Source organism: Salvelinus sp. IW2-2015, linkage group LG6.2 (genome assembly GCF_002910315.2).
Source record: "Salvelinus sp. IW2-2015 linkage group LG6.2, ASM291031v2, whole genome shotgun sequence".
Lineage (NCBI taxonomy): Eukaryota > Metazoa > Chordata > Actinopteri > Salmoniformes > Salmonidae > Salvelinus > Salvelinus sp. IW2-2015.
Window position 1 is genome coordinate 13509853 of NC_036846.1, and position 20500 is coordinate 13530352.

Below are 20500 nucleotides of genomic sequence, written 5' to 3' on the forward strand. Positions count from 1 at the left end.
ACAAGTCAGCTAGCAGCACAGCGGCTGACATGGGTTTATACATGCTACTTGGAATTATTTGGGTGAACATTATAATAGTAATATTGGTCACATTGTCACCTTTTTTAATTGCATGCCTCCTCTTCTTCCCACAGCATTAGGTTCAGTGAAGCACAGAGATAATAGTAACTGTCACGTTCGTCGTAGTGATTTGGCGCAGCGTGATTTGAATACATTCTTCTTTTATTCTAGTCCCATACTGTTTGTTGCTAGCTAATGTGATTTCACAGAGGGTAGCTGTAAGTAATCTTCTGATGCGAAAACCCACTATCCTGGTAACTCTCTTTCTCAGAATGTGAGGGGATATTGACAGTGGTCGATTCAAGGTCAAATTGAACTGTCAGAAAAGTGAAACCAGTGGTCTTTCTTTGATGAATTTTCAACCCTGGGGGAACCAATGGGTGAAAGGTGTGAGCAATTTCTGCTAATTGTATTATGTGTCAAAATAATTTTTTACTAAGTACTCTTTTCTGGTGAGGACTGGCATGTACGAGCCATCCATATGCAAGCACGTCCTCCTTTCAACACAATTTAATGTCAAGACAAAGATATTGAAGTTGGTTTTCCATGGAACATGTGTTAGTTAGCCGCAATGATCTTCATAAAAGCAAGAATAATTGGGTGAAAGAGAAGCCTGAGGAAACCTCCTCTCTTCAATCACAGTCCATCTTTTGAGTAATAGATGGTCCATCTTCACTAAAAAAGTGCCTGTCATCGATTACCTCCCTCCTTAGGGTGTCTTTATTAACATTTTTGGCTATTCTTGCCTGTGAAAAAAAACTGCATTGCAGCAAGCCCCTTGTCTCTTTTTTTGCATTCCAGGCCGCTTTACGCCACTGTCATCATCATTTGTGAGAAATTAACACAACTGATGAGAAGAGTGCTACATGCCATGTTCCACCACATTCCCAATATGCCACACAGAGAGAGTGTCAAGAGGGTTTAAGAAGTGGCAATATTGTCGCAGTATTTTCAGTCCGCTTGATCCTTTCACCTCATGGAAGCTTGATGCTTGACCCTTTCACCTCATGGAAGCTTGGTGCTTGATCCTTTCACCTCATGGAAGCTTGGTGCTTGACCCTTTCACCTCATGGAAGCTTGGTGCTTGACCCTTTCACCTCATGAAAGCTTAGTGCTTGACCCTTTCACCTCAAGAAATATTGGTGCTTGACCCTTTCAACTCATGGAAGCTTGGTGATTGACCCTTTCACCCCATGGAAGCTTGGTGATTGACCCTTTCACCTCAAGAAATCTTGGTGCTTGACCCTTTCACCTCATGAAAGCTTGGTGCTTGACCCTTTCACCTCATGAAAGCTTGATGCTTGACCCTTTCAACTCATGGAAGCTTGGTGATTGACCCTTTCACCTCATGAAAGCTTGGTGCTTGACCCTTTCACCTCATGACTTTGCTTTTACCTCGTGTCAGTCTGACAAAATATAATCAGTGGCTTTGTTTTTTGCTTTCCAATATGAACAACTAGGTTCTGTATATGTGTTCAGATTTGACCTGCAAAGAACATGTTTACTTCAACATGTCCATGTAGGGCAACCCAGCCCCCAAAGTGTCTCGTTTTATGAACTGTATGCCAGAATTTCCTCTGTGTTGTCTTAAGAATTCAGCATTCTCTGTGTTGATCTTGCCAACCCCCATTGTCACACCTCTGAGAGTTTACATCATGTAGGTCTGATATCTGATTGGAGGTTAACTTTACAGTAGTAGTATTGGTCAACAACTCAGATTTTGAATCCAAACAACTGAGATGTTTAGAAAATATTCATTGTTCTTTATCTTATGTTCCTGACCTGCTGTGGTGAGATACCTACACTATTTATCTCCTTCTCCCATGAGCTATGGGCCATGGCACAAGCCATGGTTTCTTTGTCTCTCTCTCTTTGTCTCTGACCATGCTTAGAATAATGCCTTGTAATGCTTGTTAATGCTTTGTAACTTAAGCTTCATGCCTTGTATGTGAATCCATTCATTTTACAAAGTAATTAAATACACTTGTATTTAGAATTCCATTCTTAGACATTTCTTCACTGCCTATTACTGTAACTCAACCATAGTCTCTTGCATATTCCTATCTTTATGGAGTCAGATAAACATTTGAGTAGGTTAATGGCTTAGTCTTATTACGAGTCGCATGTGATGTGTATACAGTATATAGTATACTGTATATATACATATCAAATATTACTGCCCACTAGATGTCTAGAGTTCTACATTTCTACTATACGGTGTCATCCACCACTACTGAAGATGCAATAGCCGGTTTCTAGATCAGTGGGTAGCTTTGCTGGACACACACAATTAAATAGAACACTATCATGTATCTCTGGCTGAACCCCCATGGATATGATATACTGTAAATAACAAATTATTAGCCATCATATTGTGTAGCTGGTTCTCTGTGTACTATAGCATCGCAGTACTGTAAGTCATTTACTACTGTACAATTTAGAGCTGAAAGGTGGTCCTCAGGGGATGGTGTTGTGAAGGTTTCTGTACTGTACTTATGGGGGAACATGATGTTGCGTAACAAACTGTGACAGCGCTGAACTGCGACAAGCGGACCTCACACTGTGTCTGTTTCCTCCATGTCGTTTCAGATCTCGTCGTCAAAGTCGCCAAGGATAAATTTGGAGCCATTCAGTCGGAGTATCAGAAGGTGAGTCTGTTTGTGTACACACTTAATGTTTATCTGTGCTTGTTCATAGATTTTTATGATTTGACTTTCTCACTAGTGTCACGCAGTTATTTATGATACGGAAATGACTCATATTTGAGATGTTGTGYGATTGGCACCACCCTATCTATTCTAAAGCAATGTGTTAATTGCTTTTGTAATCCAAGGCGAGACCTTCCTATTTGTTAGTACGCTGGAAGAACAGTTATTGCCTCTAGCAATGTGTACGACAGCAAACAGAGGGAGAAATCAGTCGTGTTTTTGTCTAATAAACACCTTTAATTAACAACTCATTTTTTCTTTGAAGATCTAGGCTTCTCCTGAATCTTCAGAAGAAAAGTGTTTGAATGTTTCCAGACAGCATTTATTTATTGATCAGGATCAAACTGTTTTGAAGCCTCCAGTCAATTGCAGGTCAAAACATTAAAACGACATCAAAGATGGAATGTACTATACATTAGAGCCTATAGATGCTCTTTGTCTGTATGTGCAACTGTCTGAATATGCATGTGAATTTTAAGTTTGATTTTCTGCTTCATCCACATTATTTATTTGACTCTGCGTTGCCTTTGTCTTCTGCATGCCTTCTTCATCTGACTGGGCAATCCTCAGCCAGAGAACATTGTGCTGACGCTCCAGGTAAAGTTTGCACACTACCTAGCCTCCTATACCTTCATCCACCTGTATGGTCCCAGTCCTTCCCCAACTACCCCTCACCCATCTAGCATATCTTTAGCTCACTCTGCCATCACATTTATTGAAGTGACCCAGCGGACAAAACTCATTGCAATGAGATCAGATGTTGCAATGACAACGTGAGGTTGTACACTCATGGCAAAAGGACATTTTGTTTACATGTCTTTTTAGCAACTATTTTAAAAAAAATACCTCTATCTGCTTCTAATATGGTTATCTGACATATCTTCAACCAGAAAACCAGATTTCATAACTTGACTGTCTATTCCCATGACAAATGTTGTCCGCTGGGGTGAGGGTCCTAGAAACTACTTAAGGTAAATGGTCATCATTGGAATTCGATTCAAAGTTCTATGACAGTCAGGATATAACCAATGGGTTTATATGGGCTTTTACTGTAATGTGTTAAATGATCCAGAGGAGGCTGGTGGGAGGAGCTATAGGAGGACTGTCTCATTGTAATGGCGGGAATGGAATACATTTTCATTGATTCCATGTGTTTGATGTGTTTGGTACCATTCCAATGATTCCATTCCAGCCTTTTCAATGAGCCGGTCCTCCTATAGCTCATTGCACCAGCCTCCTCTGATGTGATCATACCAGTCATACGATGACAGGCACAATTCATATCTGTGTATGAGCAATTTCCAAAAGGGTCAAATGTGTTTAGGACCAGGGATTTCCATGGCAACCATTCAGTCAGGCTGAGTCCTCTGCAGTGTGATTTTTCTCTTCTCTCCCAGCCAGTCAAACCATTTCCATGCTGAGCCTCACTTGAGCACTAGCTGTGCTGCTGAGGCCAGAACTCCAGTTAAATCCCGAGACACTGATATATTCAGTATAGTCATAGTCCGTAAAGAACCTCATATATCACATTCCCATACGACTGGAGAGGTTGGGTCATACTGATTTTCATACAGTGCATTCAGAAAGTAGTCAATCCCTTTTCCCACATTTTGTTACTTTACAGCCTTATTCTAAAATTGACTAAATTATTACTAACCCATAATGACAAAGCAAAAATCGTTTTTTAGACATTTTTGGAAATGTATTAAAATTATGAGACTCGAAAAAATTTAACTCAGGTGCATCCTATTTCCATTGTTCATCCTTGAGATGTTTCTTAAACTTGATTGGACTGCACCTGTGGCAAATTAAATTGATTGGACATGATTTGGAAAGGCACACACCTGTCTATATAAGGTCCCACAGTTGACAGTGCATATTAGAGCAAAAACCAAGCCATGAGGTCGAAGGAATTGTCCGTTGAGCTCCGAGACAAGATTGTGTCGAGTCACAGATCTGGGGAAGGGTACCAAAACATTTCTGCAGCGGTGAAGGTCCCCAAAAACACAGTGGCCTCTGGAAGAGGTTTGGAACCACCAAGACTCTTCCTAGAGCTGGCCGCCTGGCCAAACTGGGCAATCGGGGGAGAAGGGCCTTGGTCAGGGAGGTGACCAAGAACCCGATGGTCACTCTTACCGAGCTCCAGAGTTCCTCTGTAGAGATGGGAGAACCTTCCAGAAGGTGGCCTGATGGAAGCCACTCCTCAGTCAAAGGCACACAACAGACCGCTTGGAGTTTTCCTGAAGGCACGTGAAGTACTCTTAGCCCATGAGAAACAAGATTCTTTGGTCAGATGAAACCAAGATTGAACTCTTTGTCCTGAATGTGAAGTGTCACGTCTGGAGGGAACCTGGCAGTATCCCTACGGTGAAGCATGGTGATGGCAGCATTATGCTGTGGAGATGTTTTTCAGCGGCAGGGACTGGGAGACTAGTCAGGCTTGAGGGAAAGATGAACAGAGCAAAGTACAGAGAGATCCTTAATGAAAACCTGCTCCAGAGCACTCAGGACCTCAGACTGGGGCGAAGGTTCACCTTCCAACAGGCCAACGACCCTAAGCACACAGCCAAGACAATGCAGGAGTGGCTTTGGGAGAAGTCTCTGAATGTCCTTGAGTGGCCCAGCCAGAGCCCAGACTTGAACCCGATCGAACATCTCTGGAGAGACCTGAAAATAGCAGTGCAGCATCGCTCCTCATCCAACCTGACAGGGCTTGAGAGGATCTGCAGAGAAGAATGGGAGAAACTCCCCAAATACAAGTTTGCCAAACTTGTAGCGTGATACCCAAGAAGACTTGAGGCTGTAATAGCTGCCAAAGGTGCTTCAACAAAGTTCTGAGTAAAGGGTCTGAATACTTATGTAAATGTGATATTAAAGTGTTTGTAAACTGTTTTTGCTTTGTCATTATGGGCTATTGTGTGTTGATTGATGAGGGGGGGGGGGGAACAGTTTAATCCATTTTAGAATAAGGTCACTCTTGCCAGGCTGGGCAGAGATGCAGAGTTGTTTTTAAACATTTTCTATAGGTAGGCCTAAAGGTTTTTAGGCAAAATAACCCATTCAAAACGGAAACGTTCTTGAACGTGGGAATATGCCAGGCCTATTGGGCCAAAATTAATGATGGCCTCTTGTATAGATAATAAAACAAAAATGAACGAAATGTTTAAGAAATCTGATTTGTTTTGTATAAATACTTTGCTACAATGACACACTTAGTTTTCTACCCACCTCGTTCCTTACTTTTAGCATGTGCACGTAGTAAGTACACAATCATGCTTTCGGGATAAGTGTCTTTTCAGATTCCACAATGATTCTTTAGATGTGGACACTACATCGACACACTCCCACTCTTGCTCTTGGTCCACATCTTTGTAAGTCACCTTGATTTGGCACCTGTGTGTTCTATCAGTTTCTTTATGGAAATATTTTGTGAACTCCATGACAGTAGCTAAAGCAAGGGGCTATAGTAGCACACAAGTAGACTACAAATGCATGCTGGACTGGGCATGCCCTGACCTCGTGAAGTGAGTGCTACTGGAGTGAAATAGGAGCGGTCAAGGGCAGTCTTTAGAGGGATGTTTTAACCATGTAAAGGGATTATATGCCTTGTGATAAGGATTGGACAGAGATGACAGTTTGCTGCTACCAATACCATCCCATCATACAACCTCTCGCAATCTGACAGTTATTCTGGAAAGAAAAGTCACCTTTTCTCTCCTTGTTATGCACTGAGAGAATGGCTGTGTGTGTGTTTTCACTCCTAATTGGACGAATGCCAGTAGAAAGTGAGTAGCGGACGGCCCACCTGGAATCTTAACCTTGAGAATTAATCCGATCACGTAGCATTGAGGTACACAAAGTGCCCTTGCAAGTTGCCACCCAGTTCAAACAGCTGTGGGAAGCATTTGATGAAAAATCTATTTAACAGCGATTGTGGTGGATGTGCAGAACCCTTAACAAAGACAAACAGAACCGTGTAAAGGCAAAAGAAAAGGCCAAGCCGTCAAAGAACTGGTCAGACATGGATGGATGCTTTGTTCATTATAGTAAAAGTCACACATTCCCTCCGACTCTGAGATTTACCACCTCTGACAATGTGGAGAGAAAGAAGCCAGGGCGAGGGGGCTTTAGCTAAGACAGGATTTCTCTTCATCCATAGCCTCCAGGAACTACCTGACTGACACCCAGTGAGCCTTACTCAGCCAAGAGTAGCTTTAGAAGTTGGATTAACTAAGCAGCCAGAGATTTAGAAACTTTGCCCAAAGTTATCATAACGAGCAGAAGAGAAAAGGAGAAGAGGTGGAAAAAAAGTTCAGAATAGATTTGAGTCTGAGTTTTTTACATTTTTGATTTAACTTTTATTTAACCAGGAAGGGCTCTTTGAGATTTGAAATCTATTTTTCAAGAGAGTCCTGGAGAGTGCTAAATAGCAAAGCAGCAGGTCTCCAGTGCAGGAGGGTCGCTGGGTTAAGAAGATTAAGATTACTGTAAATCAGTAGGGGCAGCCATGAGAGGAGTCATTCAGACGTTTTGATAGCTGCCCCTTTCACCCTTTTCATATTATGAAGCAGCATAATGTCATTGTGACAAGTTACATACAGAGCGGGAATTACTAATTCCTATAAAAATGTCAAAATTTCTAACACCCTCGCTTAGTTCAGTTGAGATAGGAGGAGATAAGTGGGACAGGGACCTTATATAATAAGGGGAGGTGGGAGACAGTGTTCATGATAACTGACATGATAACTTGAGTGCTCTAAAGTTTGGTCCATTGAGTGCTCTCAAGTTTGGTCCATTGAATGCTCTAACGTTTGGTCCATTGAGTGCTCTAACGTTTGGTCCATTGAGTGCTCTAAAGTTTGGTCCATTGAATGCTCTAATGTTTGGTCCATTGAGTGCTCTAAAGTTTGGTCCATTGAGTGCTCTCAAGTTTGGTCCATTGAATGCTCTAACGTTTCGGCTCATTGAGTGCTCTAAAGTTTGGTCCATTGAGTGCTCTAAAGTTTGGTCCATGTAATGCTCTAATGTTTGGTCCATTGAGTGCTCTAAGTTTGGTCCATTGAGTGCTCTCAAGTTTGGTCCATTGAGTGCTCTCAAGTTTGGTCCATTGAGTGCTCTAAAGTTTGGTCCATTGAATGCTCTAATGTTTGGTCCATTGAGTGCTCTAAAGTTTGGTCCATTAGTGCTCTCAAGTTTGGTCCATTGAGTGCTCTCAAGTTTGGTCCATTGAATGCTCTAACGTTTGGTCCATTGAATGCTCTAAAGTTTGGTCCATTGAATGCTCTAATGTTTGGTCGACTTGAGTGCTCTAAAGTTGGTCCATTGGTGCTCTCCAAGTTTGGTCCATTGAGTGCTCTCAAGTTTGGTCCATTGAGTGCTCTAACGTTTGGTCCATTGAGTGCTCGAAAGTTTTGTCCATTGAGTGCTCGAAAGTTTTGTCCATTGGGTTCTCTCAAGTTTGGTCCATTGAGTGCTCTAACGTTAGGCCCATTGAGTGCTCTCAAGTTTGGTCCATTGAATGCTCTAACGTTTGGTCCATTGAGTTCTCTAAAGTTCAGCCTATTGAGTGCTCTAAAGTTTGGCCCATGTACTTAATCCTCTATGGTCATGACCTCTACTCCATCTCACTTAGCTACCCCCACTGTAGCTTACACTGTTAGAAAAAAGGGGCTATCTGGAACCTAAAACAGTTCTTTGGCAGTCCCCATAGGAGATCCCTTTGAATAACTATTTCTGGTTTCATGTAGAACCGTTTCTGCAGAGGGTTCTACATGGAACCCAAAAGGGTTCTACCTGGGAACCAAAAAGGGTTCTCCTATGGGTACAGCCGAAGAACCCTTTTGTAAATTGTAAAGTACGTTTTTTTGTCTGTAATGTATTTTTCGTTATGTGTCGGACCACAGTAAGACTGGCTGTCGCCATTGGCGTCGGCTAATGGGGATCCTATCAAATCAAACCAAAACCCTTTTTTCTAAGAGTGTAGCTAACTGAAGTAGCATTGCTATTTCTGAAGCAACATTAGAAGCACTAATTCTTTCTTTGCCCTTCACTAGAATTAGTCTCATATTCGTTAAACTAATTGCACCTATTGAACTAAACGTTTGTCTTATTTTTTTTTTGTTGATTACATGCATGTCCTTTGTGTTGATGTTCCCACATTTAAAGCAATTGTTGATGCAAAATGTCATGCAATGTATGTTTCTATTGATTTGACATTGTTAATGGCAGGGATCATCAACTATATATACTACCGTTCAAAAGTTTGGGGGTCACTTAGAAATGTCCTTGTTTTTGAAAGAAAAGCAATTTTTTTGTCCATTTAAAATAACATCAAATTGATCAGAAATACAGTGTAGACATTGTTAATGTTGTAAATGACTATTGTAGCTGGAAACGGCAGATTTTTTATGGAATATCTAAATAGGCGTACAGAGGCCCATTATCAGCAACCACCTGTGTTCCAATGGCACGTTGTGTTAGCTAATCAAAGTTTATATTTTTAAAAGGCTAATTGATCATTAGAAAACCCTTTTGCAAATATGTTAGCACAGCTGAAAACTGTTGTTCTGTTTAAAGAAGCAAAGAACTGGCCTTCATTAGACTAGTTGAGTATCTGAGCATCAGCATTTGTGGGTTCAATTACAGGCTCAAAATGGCCAGAAACAAATATATTTCTTCTGAAACTCGTCAGTCTATTCTTGATCTGAGAAATGAAGGCTATTCCATGTGAGAAATTGCCAAGAAACTGAAGATCTTGTACAACGCTGTGTACTACTCCCTTCACAGAACAGCGCAAACTGGCTCTAACCTGAATAGAAAGAGGAGTGGGAGGCCCCGGTGCACAACTGAGCAAGAGGACAAGTATATTAGAGTGTCTAGTTTGAGAGCAGACGCCTCACAAGTCCTCAACTGGCAGCTTCATTAAATAGTACCCGCAAAACACCAGTCTCAACGTCAACAGTGAAGAGGCGACTCTAGGCAGAGTTCCTCTGTCCAGTGTCTGTGTTCTTTTGCCCATCTTAATCTTTTCTTTTTATTGGCCAGTCTGAGATATGTTTTTTCCTTTGCTGCTCTGCCTAGAAGGCCAGCATCCCGGAGTCACCTCTTCACTGTTGACATTGGGACTGGTGTTTTGCGGGTACTTTTAAAATGATAAACTTGGATTAGCTAACACAACGTGCCATTGGAACACAGGAGTGATGGTTGCTGATAATGGGCCCCTGTACGCCTATGTAGATATTCCATATAAAATCATCCGTTTCCAGCTACAATAGTCATTTACAACATTAACAATGTCTACACTGTATTTCTGATCTATTTTATTTTAATGGACAAAAATGTGCACAAGAAAACAAGGAAACAAGGAAACAGTGAGCCAAACTTTTGAACGGTAGTATAGATTCAACCAATTTTTTTCTGGAGCTGAATGTCGGGGGGCCAGAACATAATTACAAATCATTTGTATACTGCAATTGACCACAAGATTCCCAAACAGATATAATATTTGACTTAAACATAATAATTTCGAACCTTGCTTTCATTTGTATACACTATAATGCTTGAGAATACTTGGGAAGAGATTTCCAAAATTAAAATCATTTGGAGCTGATTTCCAGGTGTTTTTACAGTCTTTTATGTCCAACAATGAAAATGAAAATGTATTTGTTTTTGTTTTATTTTGCTCAGAAAACTTGCGGGTGAAATAAAACCACCCTTTGGCCGTCGGTTGGGAAAACCTGGTTTATGGTGTTATTCCTGTTATCGTTTGCATTTTTGCAGCATAGTATGCAAATAGTATCAAAATCACACTGATTCAGAAATGACATACCTACTGGCTTAAAGTGTCACACATTTGGCATTGATTTTGAAGATAATATCTCCACAGACATCAATGTTTGTTTATCCCATGTGTAACTCTGTGTTATTTGTGTCGCACTGCTTTGCTCTATCTTGGCCAGGTCGCAGTTGTAAATGAGAACTTGTTCTCAACTGGCCTACCTGGTTATTAAATAAAGGTGAAAAGAAAATTGGGCCAAATTGCAAAAGCTGTCAAACATGGCCATGGAGTAGCCTACTATGTACTGTATGAAATTACATTTAAGGAAAGTGTCAATGCCAACTGTGGGCTCTCATCATCATTCTGGAATCATCTACTCTTCCCTCTCTACTTGTCCCCCTCTCCTCACTCCCTCTCTCTTCTTCACCCTCTCCCTCCTCCCATCTACTCCTCCTCTTCTCTCCAGGCCATCTACTATGAGACAGGCTTCATGGTGTGTGCCGTGCTCGGCCTGCTCTTCATTGTCCTACTGCCCCTGGTTGGCCTCTTCTTCTGCCTGTGCCGCTGCTGCGAAAACTGCGGCGGCGAGATGCACCAGCGCCAGCGCAAGAACGCTGACTGCCAGCGGGGCCTGCTCACCACACTGCTTTTCGCCACCTCGCTCATCATCACGTGAGTCCACATCCGTTAATATCTTACTTTCATGTATCACCGAGTACGTTTACATGCACACTAGTAATTCGAAATTAAACTGATAATGGAAGTAGGCCGGGTATTGCAATAGTCATGTAAACACCTTACTCCTTACTTATTTTTTATTTTAATCAGCGTAAGGTCATAATCGAAGTAAGCATACGCCGTTTAAAACACATGGTTTTCTGAGCAATCTTTCTACATGTAAACAGCTTAATCAGAGTTTCAGCTGTGTATTTGATCTGTGCATCTACCCTCACCAGCAGCACAAGCCTCCATCTTTAGCGCGAGTGAAGTGAGTTTGGAAAGTATGTATCTTAGAAATTGTTTTCACATACAAATTCTATATGTCCGAACTCAGAATCAAATAGGCTCCCCAAAAATAACATGTGGTAGAAAGTTTATTTTGAATTGCGATTTTCTGCATGTATCTGTGTCCGATCATCAGGTAGCCTGGTTTCAGATGTGTCCATGTAAACAAGATTATTAGGGAAATTGTTATTTTTGCAAAGCATGTAAACATTTAATTTGAGCTATTATATTAATCTGATTATTCACAATAATCCTGTTAATGTGTGCATGTAACCATACTCACTGGTGAAAGTCAACTAAATCTGCGGAAGTGTTCACTTAGTTCTGGTCCCCTTCTGCTTAAAAGCATTGGACCTAAATGGTTTTCAATTGAAAATGTTGTTCAAACAGGCCTTGGATATCATTTTAGGGTGTCTTTGTGCTCCGTCCGGATTATAATCTAGGGAAAACACTGGGTAAATATGAAGGCTACACTAGAAGGTTTGAGCCCGCCTTGGCTACCTCAGTCCTCCTACTATAAATGTAACACAATACAACCACACATTAATCACAGCTTATATCAAGAGACCCCCCTGGAAATCTTCTTCAAAAGGCCAACTACTACGTTTTTTATGATCATTTATAAACAAGGTGGAATGGACATTTTACATAGACACAGTGCCTTCAGAAAGTATTCACACCCCTTTACTTTTTCCACAGTTTGTTGTGCTACAGTCTGAATTAAAATGTATTAAATTTAGATTTTGTGTCATCGGCCTACACACAATACGCCATAATTTTGAAGTGGAATTCTGAATTTAGACATTTTTATAAATGAATTAAAACTGAAAGACTGTAATGTCTTGAGTCAATAAGTATTTAACACCTTTGTTATTGGAAAGTCTAAATAAATTCAGGATTAAAAATGTGCTTAATAAGTCATAGAAAGTTGAATGGACTCACTCTGTGTGCAATAATAGTGCTTAATATCCCTTTGTCCATGGTGAAGTTATTAACTACACTTCGGATGAGAAGGAAGCCTGTACAGAAAAAAAAATATTACAAAACATGCATCCGGTTTGCCAAAAGGCACTAAAGTAAAACTGCCAAAAATGTGTCTAAGAAATTAACTTTATGTCCTGAATACAAAGCATTATGTTGTGGCAAATCCAACACAACACATCACTGAGTACCACTCTTCACATTTTCAAGCATGGAGGTGGCTGCATCATGTTATGGGTATGCTTGTCATCGGCAAGGACTAGGGAGTTTTTTAGGATATAGAGCTAAGCACAGGCAAAATCCTAGAGGAAAATCTGGTTTAGTCTGCTTTCCAAAAGACACTGGGAGACAAATTCACCTTTCAGCAGGACAATAACCTAAAGCACAAGGCTGCACTGGCGTTTCTTACCAAGACGACATTGAATGTTCCTGAGTGGCCTAGTTACGATTTTGACTTAAATCGGCTTGAAAAGCTATGGCAAGACTTGAAATTGGCTGTCCAGCAATGATCATCAACCAACTTGACAGAGCATGAAGAATTGTAAAAATAATAATGTGCAGATATTGTACAATCCAGGGCCCAGGTTCACAAAACACTTCTTACGCAAAAACGTAACAAGCTTCTTAAGAAAAAAAAGAAGAATCTAATTTCATCTTAACTTTTTGCTTAAGGAGAAACATAAGAAATAACACAAAAAAATGTTCAATAACCTTTTTGAGGAATAGCAACTTTGCTTAACTTTCTTCTTAAGTCTATAGTTAATGGAAAAATGGTAGTTAAGAATACATTTATTCTTAAGAAGGTTTTGTGAATCTGGGCCCAGGTTTGCAAAGCTCTTAAAGACTTACCCAGAAAGACTCACAGCTGTAATAGCTGCCAAAGTTGATTCTAACATGTGTTGACTCAAGGGTGTGGATATAATTCTGTATTTAATTTTCAATACATTTGGAAAAATTTCTAAAAACATGTTTTCACTTTGTCGTTATGGGGTATTGTGTGTAGTTGGGTGAGATATATTTAATACATTTTGAATTCAGGCTGTAACACAACAGAATGGGGAATAAGTCAAGGGGTATTTATACTTTACATAATATGCCTTTTTATAGTGTCTCTATTCAAGAGTCTTTTGACTCAATTAATGCTGTTCCTGCTTCAGTGTTCTCCCTCAGCATCTTTTCCCGAACACAGTACATCACCTACTGACTTGCATCACTTTAGATATCCAGTGGTGATTGTGAGAAACAAATGGTCAAATGTACTTACAGCACATTATTGTCTAGGCAGCAGAAATAGCCATATACAGACGCAATATAGACAGTATCTGTGGCTTGCCTTTGGCTCTACGGTGGAGGAGAGAGGATTCACCAAGCTTCTGTTCTTTGTTTGATGTTCCTGTCTTTATGGCTTTATTGCAGAGAGAGTGCTGCATTATTACAAATTCCAGAGGGGAATCCTAGCTCCACGGAGACAAGTGTCTGAGAGAGAGAAACCACCCAGAGCTCTTATTAAATCTCCCCGGCCACCAGGCGAAGACTCCACAACGATTCTAATGAAGCAATTACACTGGGCACAGGGATGAGGAGACCACCTCTCGAGCTGAGGGACAGGGAGTGTGTTACCCATAGGGCACATGCGTGCGTACAGCGCATACACATAGTACTCACACACACACAAACACACACACACACACAGGGTATTACCAAAAGAGCGCAATCGCTGACAGCTATGGGGCGAGGATGAGACGTTTTACAGCGAGGACAAGGCGTGCAGGCACATTATTAGAGAGGGAGAGAGAGTGTGAGACATAAAATTGACATGGGTGGTGTATTACACTATTTCCAAGAGCTGTTTGATTGAATGTGAAAGTGTATTTTTAAGGTGTAGGCCTATAAAGCTTTCTGGTATGGATTATAGGTTGGTATGCCAAAGATGTCTTCGAAACTTAGGTGTAGCATCACATTGTGGTTTGTAAGGTACACTATAAATACAAACCTATGTGGACACCCCTTCAAATTAGTAGATAAGGGATATTTCAGCCACACCCGTTGCTGACAGGTGTATAAAATCGAGCACACAGCCATGCAATCTCCATAGACAAACATTGGCAGTAGAATGGCCTTACTGAAGAGCTCAGTGACTTTCAACATAGCACCGTCATAGGATGCGACCTTTCCAACAAGTTAGTTTGTAACATGTCTGCCCTGATAGAGCTGCCCCAGTCAACTGTAAGTGCTGTTATTGTGAAATGGAAACGTCTAGGAGCAACAACGGCTCAGCCGCGAAGTGGTAGCCCACAGAAGCTCACGGAACGGGACCGCCGAGTGTAGCGCGTAAAAATTTGTCTGTCCTCGGTTGCAATACTCACTACCGAGTTCCAAACTGCCTCTGGAAGCAACGTCAGCTACTGTTATTTTATCTCGTCGGGAGTTTCATTAAATGGGTTTCCATGGCCGAGCAGCCGCCTACAAGCCTAAGATCACCATGTGCAATGCCAAGTGTCGGCTGGAGTGGTGTAAACCTCGCCGCCATTGGACTCTGGAGAAGTAGAAACACGTTTTCTGGAGTGATGAGTCACGCTTCACCATCTGGCAGTCGTGCGAACTAAACTTTGGTGGAGGAAGACTAATGGTCTGGGGCTGTTTTTCATGGTTTGGGCTAGGCCCCTTAGTTCCAGTGAAGGGAGACCTTACAGCATACAATAACATTCTAGACGATTATGTGCTTCCAACTTTGTGGCAAAAGTTTGGGGAAGGCCCTTTCCTGTTTCAGCATGACAAATGACAATGCCCCCGTGAACAAAGCGAGGTCCATACAGAAATGGTTTGTCGAGATTAGTGTGGAAGAACTTGACTGGCCTGCACAGAGCCCTAACCTCAACCCCATCAAACACCATTGGGATGAATTGAAACGCCGACTGCGAGCCAGTCCTAATCACCCAACATCAGTGACTGACCTCACTAATGATCTTGTGGCTGAATAGAACCAAGTCCCTGCAGCAATGTTCCAACATCTAGTGGAAAGCCTTCCCAGAAGAGTGGAGGCTGTTATAGCAGTAAAGGTGGGACCAACTCCATTTGAATACCCATGATTTTTGGTCATGTAGTGTATGTTTTAGGTACAATGCTCCTATTTGCCTTTAGTTGTATCACTATTATGAGGTTCGACTGGTTCAGATTGTCACGTTCACTGTCTTCAAACTCCCTGTCATAGATGAGCCAAGGCGCAGCGTGCATGTAATTCCACATTTATTTTAATCGTAGTGAAACCTTCACAAAAATAACAGGTAAACAGGAACAAACATGACGCAACCGTGGCGCACACAAACACACACAGAAAATAAACAATTACTCACAACATAGGTGGGAAAAAGGGCTGCCTAAGTATGATTCCCAATCAGAGACAACGATAGACAGCTGCCTCTGGTTGGGAACCACACTCGGCCAAAAGCAAAGAAATAGAAAACATAGAATGCCCACCCAAATCACACCCTGACCTAACCAAATAGAGAAATAAAACGGCTCTCTAAGGTCAGGGCGTGACACAGATATAAAAGATTTGAGGGGACAGTGAGCTCAATGTTTCGTCTAAAGCCACACATCTGACCAGACAGACAGACATTTGAGGGAAAGATGCTAGAGGATGAAGAGGATAGGAAAGCTTGTTCTCTGTGTATTGTCCTCTGTGTATTATCCTCTCTGTACTGTCCTCTGTGTATTATCATCTATGTATTATCATCTGTGTATTATCCTTGTGTACTGTCTGTGTACTGTCCTATCCATTTCATATTTATCTCATGCTTGAAATAGAGCAGCACTGTCAATCCTTCACCATACATTCTTAATAACTTTGTAAATGTTTGAATTATGTCGTTTCCAATATCAGTTCCAGCCGCCACAACTTTCTAATGAGTTCTGTTATGTCATTGGAAGTCATGCCACATGACAGTTCATAGGCTACTGTGCAGAACACAGCAGCAAGCCTTTTGCCTTACATTTTAAATTAATCTATTGTTCAGAATGCAACAGATGTAGATTACAGATTAAAGTTAGGACTACAAAAAAAAAGTATCACTACAAACTATGGTTTTAGTAACCTTTCAGTGTAAAGATGATTATCCGTACTGCAGTAAAAGATATACCCTGTCTCATAATGGACCAATGATGCGATCCACTAATCTATTAATAGACAGTTTCCCCCGTACTATGGGAACAATAGAATAGTCCCAAAAGTGCAGCCTCTAGAATTTGATCATGTATTTGACCCAAGTATCCATCTCTCCCTGTCTAGAAGTATTAACATAGACTGATGTTATCTGATTTGTACAGTATGGGGTGCCTCGTTCTACCTTGTGTGTGCTGATGATGAATCATTGACGAAGTGACCCAATTAATATGTGGAAACAACTTCTCATCACTGCCCTGCTTTCTCCGGGTGCACAGAACACTGTCACTGTGGTGTCACACGCCATGGTGAGCTGAACACACAGACGCAGGCAGACAGACACGCACACTCACACATAGATGCGCGCAAGCACACACATATTTTAATAATTATGTGCGCCCATTCACATATTTGATAGAGTTTCACTTATGAAATATAACATATGGATCGTTCACATGATATGTACAGAGAACAGTATGGCTGTGACACACACTACCTCTCCCTGCTTTTTTGTCAGATGGTTATATTCCTCCACAGCCACCTCTCTCAGCCAACATGGAGATTCTACTACACCGCACCTCGGCAACAGAGCTCCCCAGAAGCCGTTGCCAAGGCACTAAACTCCTGCCGTTAGGCCTTGTTGTCATGGGGGAGTGATATGAAAGAGTGGCACCACTGTACTGTAGCGCTAAGAGCCAAGCACCTGCTTTAACAAGATACAGACAGACGGACAGACAGTACAGACAGGCAAGCAGGCACACAGACAGACAAGACCGACAGGGGAGACAGATGGACAGACAGACAGGGGAGGGCCCAACTTACATCTTAGCGCAGATTGTTATTAAAGCCCAAGCTAATAAGGCTAGGGGTTGAACAGGACCACTGAATGTTCCAAACGGTAACACCCTGGTCACATAAAGGGCTGAACAGGACCACTGTATGTGTTGGAATACAGATGTGTTACCACTGGACTGGAACAAAAGCCTGTACTCACCCAGTAGCTCTCCAGGACAGGAGTTTGAGAGGCTCATTCTAGCCTTATCCCAATCATGAACTAAACTGAGATCAGACAAATATTGAAGCACAGAATATCAGGCTTATCTTGAACTGCAACCGCTTAAGAGTTGGCTGTGACCCACCATTTTTTGGGACACTGCTCTACAGACCTGAAATTAACCTGGGAAAGTGCTCAGACTATTGAAACAACATTTACACAATGAGACCGTTGTATGGAGTTGAGATGTCCCTGAATTAATTTAACTGTCACACCCTGGCCTTAGTATTCTTTGTTTTCTTTATTATTTTAGTTAGGTCAGGGTGTGACATGGGGAATGTTTGGGTTTTATCGGTTTTGGGTGGTTATATGGTAAAGGGGGTGTTGGGTGTAGTGTATGGGTTTGTGTTGAGTGTAGGTGTCTAGCTGTGTCTATGTTGGTGTAGTTGTCTAGGAGAGTCTATGGTTGCCTGAATGGGTTCCCAATTAGAGACAGCTGATTTCTGTTGTCTCTGATTGGGAGCCATATTTAGGGTAGCCATAGGCTTTCGTTTGATGTGGGTAATTGTCTATGTCAGAACGTTTGTAGCCTGTTGTATGTGCACGACGTTTATTAGCTTCACAATCGTTTATGTTTTGGTTAGTTTGAAAGTGTGTTTTGTTTCATTTTGCCTTCTTCAATAATAAAAGAAGATGGCTTATTTTCCTACTGCTGCGTTTTGGTCCGTCAATCCTCCACACGATCGTGACATTAACAAAATAAGAACCATATTCAAAGTAACTTCAGATCCAGTTAAGCCTAAAAATAAACATCGGACCTAATGTTTACATCTTAGCGCAAATTGTCTTCAAAACCCAAGCTAATAATATCAGGGCCCAAAATGATAAGCCCCAGACAGGTCATCACAGGAGACTGAGGAGAGATATTATTACTGCTATTAAATGATAGTGTATTATGGTGTGATAATGATTATTATAACATCACTAGCTTTTGAACTATTGAACTTTCACACAACTTTCACATCAGCTGTCAGAGCAGCTTACCGATCATTGCACCTGTACATAGCTCATCTGTAAATAGCCCACCCAACTACCTCATCCCCATATTGTTATTTCTTTTTTGCTCCTTTGCACCCCAGTATCTCTACTTGCACATTCATCTTCTGCACATCTATCACTCCAGTGTTTAATTGCTAAATTGTAATTATTTCGCCACTATGATAGTGTGTGCAAATGTAGTAAGATTAGGAGGTAAGGCAATAAATAGGTCATAGTGGCGAAATAATTACAATTTAGCAATTAAACACTGGAGTGATAGATGTGCAGAAGATGAATGTGCAAGTAGAGATACTGGGGTGCAAAGGAGCAAAAAAGAAATAACAATATGGGGATGAGGTAGTTGGGTGGGCTATTTACAGATGAGCTATGTACAGGTGCAATGATCGGTAAGCTGCTCTGACAGCTGATGTGAAAGTTGTGTGAAAATTCAATAGTTCAAAAGCTAGTGATGTTATAATAATCATTATCACACCATAATACACTATCATTTAATAGCAGTAATAATATCTCTCCTCAGTCTCCTGTGATGACCTGTCTGGGGCTTATCATTTTGGGCCCTGATATTATTAGCTTGGGTTTTGAAGACAATTTGCGCTAAGATGTTAACATTAGGTCCGATGTTTATTTTTAGGCTTAACTGGATCTGAAGTACTTTGAATATGGGGTCATTTTGTTAATGTCACGATCGTGTGGAGGATTGACGGACCAAAACGCAGCAGTAGGAAAATAAGCCATCTTCTTTTATTATTGAGAAGGCAAATAGAAACAAAACACACTTTCAAACTAACCAAAACAAAAACGATCGTGAAGCTAATAAACGTCGTGCACATACAACAGGCTACAAACGTTCTGACATAGACAATTACCCACATCAAACGAAAGCCTATGGCTACCCTAAATATGGCTCCCAATCAGAGACAACAGAAATCAGCTGTCTCTAATTGGGAACCCATTCAGGCAACCAAGACTCTCCTAGACAACTACACCAACATAGACACAGCTAGACACCTACACTCAACACAAACCCATACACTACACCCAACACCCCCTTTACCATATAACCCCAAAACCGATAAAACCCAAACATTCCCCATGTCACACCCTGACCTAACTAAAATAATAAAGAAAACAAAGAATACTAAGGCCAGGGTGTGACATAACCCCCCTTAAGGTGCGAACTCCGGGCGCACCAGCACACAGTCTAGGGAGGGTCTGGTGGGCTTCCTTCCACGGTGGCGGCTCCGGCACTGGTCGTGGTCCCACCCCACCACAGTCACTAACCGCCTCCTTAGCTTCCTCCAAATGACCCCCTCCACATTAACCCCACTGAATTAAGGGGCAGTTCCGGACTAAGGGGCAGCTCCGGACTAAGGGGCAGCTCCGGACTAATGGCCAGCTCCGGACTAATGGCCAGCTCCGGACTAAGGGGCAGTAACCAGGGTAAGGGGCAGCACCAGGATAAGGGAGAGCACCAGGATAAGGGGCAGCTCCGGACTGAGGAACGGCAGCTCCGGACTGAGGGACTGCAGCTCCGGACTGAGGGACTGCAGCTCCGGACTGAGGGACTGCAGCTCCGGACTGAGGGACTGCAGCTCCGGACTGAGGATGCAGCTCCGGACTGAGGGACTGCAGCTCCGGACTGAGGGACTGCAGCTCCGGACTGAGGACTGCAGCTCCGGACTGAGGGACTGCAGCTCCGGACTGAGGGACTGCAGCTCCGGACTGAGGGACGCCCATGGCTGGCTGACGGATCT

General features: G+C 41.9%; 1 protein-coding gene across 1 annotated transcript in view; it reads left to right on the top strand.

Moving 5' to 3' along the window:
- Positions 1 to 20500, top strand: part of LOC111965845 (prominin-1-A-like) — a 117691-nt gene that overhangs the window by 41260 nt on the left and 55931 nt on the right. The window contains 3 exon segments of the mRNA XM_023990204.1: positions 2650 to 2708; positions 3339 to 3365; positions 11012 to 11217. Coding sequence (XP_023845972.1) covers positions 2650 to 2708; positions 3339 to 3365; positions 11012 to 11217 — 292 coding nt within the window.